A 6,301-nucleotide genomic window follows, 5' to 3' on the forward strand; every position below is an offset into this window, starting at 1 on the left:
GACCGGAAGGAGTGTGTGCCGGCGGCGGAAGCCGGGAGGCGGCTGCCGGCGGTTCTAGTAGGTTCCAGAGGCGGGCGGTGCGGAGGAGCCGGGCTCGGCGGCGGCGCGTCCGGAGGCTCCGATGGCCAAGTGGGGGGAGGGCGACCCGCGCTGGATCGTGGAGCAGCGAGCGGACGCCACCAATGTGAACAACTGGCACTGGTGAGCGGCGGGCGCGGGGCGCGGGCCTGGCTACATCGGGCCGGGCGCAGGAGGCTGCTCCATCTCGGCAGCGAGCGCTGCCTGAGGACGCGACAACGGGCCAGTCCGTGCGGGGGGAGCTGCTCCCGAGCGTGGGGAGCCTGCCTGGGGGCAGCCCCGCACCTGCCCCTCCGCGTGCACGGCACTTGCGGCCCCACAAGGCCCCTGCTCAGGGGAGCCCAATGCCTCGGACCCGGCCAGTGTTTGGGGGCACGACAAGGCTCGTCCCTGAGAGCGGCCTGACCCCTCGGTCACGGGGTGTGAGCATCTTGTCCCGACCCCTTCCCCCGTGCATCCGTCCTAATGTTGGGAGAGTCGGGTGGGTCCGTGGCCGGGTGGGAGAAGGGAAGGGACCAGATCTCCGCAGCAGCAGGCTAAGTGAAGGGAGCACGGGATGATGCGTCGGACATCGCATCAGAGACCGTTCTCGGTGTAGGAAGGATAACGTGGAAAGAGATTGGGTGGGGAGCGCAAAAGCAATATTTCAGAAATACTAATTGTGTTCAAGCAGCGACACACCAAAAGCCAGTTATTAGCCATTGTTGCAGTCCATTTTCCAAAGTACTCTTACACCACTTTGATCTTTACAGGACTGAACGGGATGCTTCTAATTGGTCTACAGAGAAGCTGAAAGGTCTGTTTCTGGAGGTGAGAGTAGAGAATGAGGAGGGGGCCTGTGAAGTGACAGAAGTGAGTAAACTGGATGGAGAAGCATCCATCAACAACCGCAAAGGGAAGCTAATATTTTTCTACGAGTGGAATATCAAGCTCTCATGGACAGGTGAGTTATAGTCTCTGTTTTCTCTCAGGGCAAGGGTCTAGCACAGGGTTATGGACAGTGTTTTCCAAGGCTTTCCCAAAAGGGGGTCAGCGGAAAGTCACTTTTCTGAGAAATGATATAAGGTTGCCCCTCTGCAGCAGTCAGAGCAAGGAAAGCTGAACCGAACAAGCCTTTTTAATCAGAGTATAATTGCTCTCTACAGGCACCTCAAAGTCGGGAGTGAAGTATAAGGGGCATGTGGAGATTCCCAACCTCTCGGATGAAAATGATGTTGATGAAGTTGAGGTAAGCACAGTTATGGCTAATACTGCTGACTGTGCCACTTCATTATCAAAGGGTCTCAAAGCACAAAATATTCCCAGCTTAACTCTCTAAAGCAGCCGTATAAGGATGTAGCCCATCATTGTTCTTTGGTAGACCACCTGGGTTTATCCTGCACCTCTACCAGATAAGCAGCATATGTTTTAGCTTAAAGGGATCTGGTTTTCAATGCTGATTTTGGTCAGAAGTGGAGCCATAGCAGCTATAGACATTTGAATAGGTGCGGAAGTTACTGTGAACTGGTAGCACATGAGGCAACGAGTTATAACAAAGGTATTAAAGCTTCTTCATAACTTCCTCTGGAAATGCTTTCCAGGCTGAAGCATTAGTTATGATGCTAAATCCCATCTTAAAAGGACCATGTGACTGTGGTTTTGTTCACCAGGCCTTTGTCTGTTTTGCTTAGATCTCCATCAGCCTTGCCAAAGATGAGCCTGACACCAACTTAATGGTCTTGATGAAGCAAGAGGGCATGAAAAAGATCAGGAATGCAATGAGCACTTACATCAGCACGCTCAAAACAGGTACATAACGGTGAGGGAGAAACCCCCGTTGCAGCTGCTAAATAGCAGCTGAGGTGGAAGCAACTCTCCCCATAGTTCTTCAGTGGGAGAAGTGGGAAGCTACAGCAATAGTTACCTTTTCATTGCTGCACTGGAATCAGATGACCCAGGGCAGGAGGTTTTTTTGAAGTCTTTGCAGTAAACTGAGCTCCAAGCTCTCTAGCTTACCTTAGTAACTGTATCCACTTCTACCTCCATTAGCCTGGGGGGGATAAACAGACTGGGTGTTCCATGGCACCCTGTCAAGCTAAGCATATCCATAACTGAGTTGAAGCCCAGCTTTTGAGAAGATTATGATGACAGTACAATTGTTCATGTGTAGGTGATAGAGGAGAGAGACTCTGAGGCAACAGTGACTGACATTACTGTGGTATGATGGAGTCTGGCCCTCTGTTTTTTCAACTTGTCAAAGAAATATGTGGTGTCTCCTTTTCCATGTATAATTGTCATTGACTCTTCTGGGGCACTAGCGGTCTGCCACGTGCTCCTCTTTTCCAAGATACTAACAATACATAGAGACTGTATCTGGCTCTAGCTGGATTTGAGGTGAACTGACAACTTGAGATTTTTGCAGCAGTTTTGTTGATGTAAACCAATAATCTTTTTTGACAGTCTGAACACACTTCTTATACACAGAATTCAAATCTCCCTGAAATGGGTGGCCCTGCACCCTCAAGGGATTTGTTGCACCCTTCTCCCAGTTCACATTAGGGACTCAAGTTCTGTTCAGTACATACTTTCCAGTCATGACCTTAATCCTGGGTCAGGCTTTTGCAGCCTTGTGTGTCCTACAGCATGTTGAGCAGCTAAAACGTTGACGTGATCTTTGCTGGGTTCATTGCATATTTCTGTCTTTTCAGAGTTCACCCAAGGCATGATTTTACCTACAGTAAATGGGGAGCAAACAGAGCCAGCTCCTCAGTTGGCAGCTAAAGCAGAAGAGCACAAGGTAAATAAAACCTCCCATAGATGTTCTTGAAGTCCTGGGGAAAGGAGCAGCATGTTAGGTGCATCTGATGTATGTGATAGGTCAGGCTGCCTACTTAGACTCTACAGTATCTTCAGCAGTGGATGCAGTCTGTGATTGCTGGCCTGGGTATTTGAATTTGCAATGTGGGATGTTCCCTAACTCAAATCTAGTATAGTCAGTAACAAGGCTTAGTGTTAAAACTTCTTGTATTCCATGAAGCATAGTAGCTCCTAAATAAATTTTCCAAGATCCTCATTCCTTTTCTTTAAGTGTGTTATCAACTGCATTTATTTGAGGGTTCTGGGAAATAAGATGTTTATAAAGTGCTGTGTAAGCACTAAGCATATAATTCAACATTGTGCTTCTTAATGTTTCCTTAGACCACTGCTAGTACTGTCACTGCAGCGCCTGAGTCAAAACCCATAGGCGTCAAGATTCCCACCTGTAAGATCAGTTTGAAGGACATTTTCTTAACATCTCCTGAGGAGCTCTACAGAGTGTTCACTACACAGGAGGTAAACCAGCATGGTCGGGGAGATGGGCCCAGGAGAGTTGGGAGTAGTACACTTCTGTGTGTAGAACAGCTTAGACTCAAGCTGCTCAGGAGTGATTTGGCAGCAGATGCCTCCTCTGGGGAAGAGAGACCTCCCCATCCACAAACCACTTGGTGTTGACTCTCTTGCCAGGTCAGGAGTAGAGGGGGCAGTGTCCTGGCCTCCTGAAAGTAATCATCAAGTACATAGTCTGTTGTGGTGGGGAGGAATGGCATACTAGACAAGAGACTGTACTATAGGGCTGGTCTTAACTGTCTCTAAACAACTTTCCTATGTTGGCTGCCGTAGATGAGTTAAACCACAGGAACTGCCAATTTATAAGTGTTCACTCTCCCTGCATGGTTTACAAGGCTGTTGATGCCAGCCTACCTCCAGTCCTCTCTCTGCAGGGAAGCAGCCCTAGCGGTGGCATTGCCTATGGCAATAAGCGTGTGGGGTCTCTGTAGGACCCAGTAGCCGGTTCTGTTTCTGGAAAATCACATCCCGCTCCCTGAGAGCCAGGCTTTAATTGGGGATCACCAGTTCACATGAGAGTGTCTTGGGGAATAATGTTACAGGCACATAGGAGAAACTGGTAGAAAGGGCATAATGAGAGCTAGGGGCCCTCTATAGATCTGGCATGTCCCCTGTCCTGTGAAAACCAGGCAAAACACGTCAATGGAGTGCTGGCATTACATGCCTCAGAGCACAAATCCTGCTTTCCTGCCTCTGAGGGAGCTTTTCCTCGGTCCGCATCCCCATGGAGCTCTTCAGAAATGGGCTAGAAAGTGGAGACGCTGCTCCGTCCCCCATCCTCAAAATGCAGACCCTAAGCTTTCAGCCAAGCGCTTATTCCAGAGAGCCCAGTGCTCTTGTGCTGGGGTGGGAGGCATTAAGCAGCAGCAACTCCCCTGCCAGCAGGTTTCAGAACAGCTGGTGCAGGTTATAGGGAGAAGGTTGTGGTGCTTCTAGTAACATGAGTCCTGCAATGTCACAAGGCCTGTCTCTCTGCAGCTGGTCCAAGCTTTCACCCACGCGCCGGCAATCATAGAGGCTGATAAAGGAGGGAAGTTCCACTTGCTAGATGGCAGTGTCAGCGGCAAGTTCATTGATCTAGTGAGTACCAGCTGCTGCAGCTGTATCTTGTTCAGAAGGAGCCTTGGTAGCCAAGTCACACCTTCCCTGCAGTCTTTTATCCGTCTGCTCTGTACCTCATATCTAGAGCCCTGCGCAGATACAAAAATTTGGATCCGCATCCAATCCGCAAAGATGGTAAACAATACAACCGCATCCACAGATGCAGCTATCAGTGGATTTGCAGGGCTCTATTCATCTCCCTGATTGAAACTCCTTCCCTCATGACTGCCATTCTCCTACAGTCACCCTTGTTAATTAAGGTCTTCTTCATTTCTGGGAGCTGAGAGATCTGGCTTCTATTCCTAGCTCTGTGACCTTGGATAAGTTCAAGTCATTCTACCTCTGTCTCTCCTCCCACTCGTTGTCTGTCTTGTCTATGTAGATTGCAAGCTCTTTATGGCAGGGACTCTGTCTCATTATGTTACTACAGCTCCCAGCATAATGGGTCTCAGATCTTAGGGCCTCATTATAGTAACACCTAGTATATAAATAGATGTGGAGCATTCAGAACTCAATCCCCATAAGGATTGTATATGGGGGAGATAATACTTTGATTCAGTGTTGTGGCAGCAATAGTATCTCTCCTCCCCTCAGTGCTTCAGCCTAACGGGACCCAGCATTCACATAACAGGATACAGAGACTCTAAGAGTCCCTCTCCCTCTAGTTTTGCTTTCTGAGAGTCTCTGAAGTGAGTCTGAAGCTTTGGGTCATGCTCAGTTCTGAGCATTGACTAACATGGTATGGAGCGGGATTGGGAGGGCAAACGGCTCCCATTCATTCCTTTCTCTTTACCTAGGTCCCTGAGAAGCAGATTGTTATGAAGTGGAGATTTAAATCTTGGCCATCTGGTAGGTACCCTGAAGAACCAGACTGCAGAGTTCCAGCCCTTGCCTGTAACTGAATGAATCCTGCCATGGCTGCACACTGGCTGGTTTGACTGGGGGTGGTTCTCTAGGTTGCACTATCTGCTTGGTGATCATAACACCACAGTAACCCTGGGCCGTATTGCTTCCTGGGCAAATGGATGGACTGGAAACACTGCAGAAGCACCATGCTCTGCCTCAGTGCTGTCTGCCACAACCCCTTTGGCAGTTTTGCAAGCAGTGTTGAGGGGGACACTCTCCCTCCTCCTCTGCGTGGAAGGAAAGCAACTGTCGTGCAAGACATGAGGGAAGGGGTTGTGCACCAGGGAAAGGTTTTGGGAGGGGTTCTGAGCCCTCTGGTGATGGGACGGGCATGCTGATCTCTCCAGCCATGTTGGGTGAGGATGTGGCTGTGCTGTCCAGGGCTTGTGCCTTATTGCCCGGTGCTGATGTGGGGATTTCCTTCGGCTTTTCTAGGGCACTTTGCAACTGTTACCCTGAACTTCACTGATAAAGGCGGCGAGACAGAAGTGCGCTTGGAGGGGAAGGGCATCCCTTCCAGTGAGGAGGAGAGAACAAAGCAAGGGTGGCAGCGCTACTACTTTGAGGGCATTAAACAGACGTTTGGCTACGGTGCCCGCTTGTTTTAACATCGGCTGCTGGGGAGAGTCTCTGTCCGAAGATTCTGCTGTGTGGACTGATTGCTTCTCGTCTGTTCCTTTCATTTTTGGTGCCGCTGCTGTGAAGAGCGGGATGAGGAAGGCAACTGAGCAGCACTGCTTGTAGCCCCTTACTGCTTTGTGCATGTCTCTTGCCACAAGGGAGTCAATGGGGGGGTTCTCTTACATGTACATACTTTTATTGCTAAATAAACGTAATTTAAAAAAACAAA

At 49.5% G+C, this 6,301-nt stretch overlaps 1 protein-coding gene across 1 annotated transcript; it reads left to right on the forward strand.

Moving 5' to 3' along the window:
* The first annotated feature begins 25 nt into the window (after positions 1-25).
* On the forward strand, positions 26-6,301 carry AHSA1 (activator of HSP90 ATPase activity 1). Its single transcript, XM_054026434.1, has 9 exons — positions 26-201; positions 831-1,021; positions 1,224-1,306; positions 1,749-1,866; positions 2,766-2,854; positions 3,256-3,390; positions 4,423-4,524; positions 5,343-5,394; positions 5,887-6,301. The coding sequence occupies exons 1-9, from the start codon at positions 122-124 to the stop codon at positions 6,057-6,059; spliced, it is 1,023 nt and encodes a 340-aa protein (XP_053882409.1). The 5' UTR covers positions 26-121; the 3' UTR covers positions 6,060-6,301.

This window comes from Malaclemys terrapin, chromosome 4 (genome assembly GCF_027887155.1).
Source record: "Malaclemys terrapin pileata isolate rMalTer1 chromosome 4, rMalTer1.hap1, whole genome shotgun sequence".
NCBI classification, from domain to species: Eukaryota; Metazoa; Chordata; order Testudines; family Emydidae; genus Malaclemys; species Malaclemys terrapin.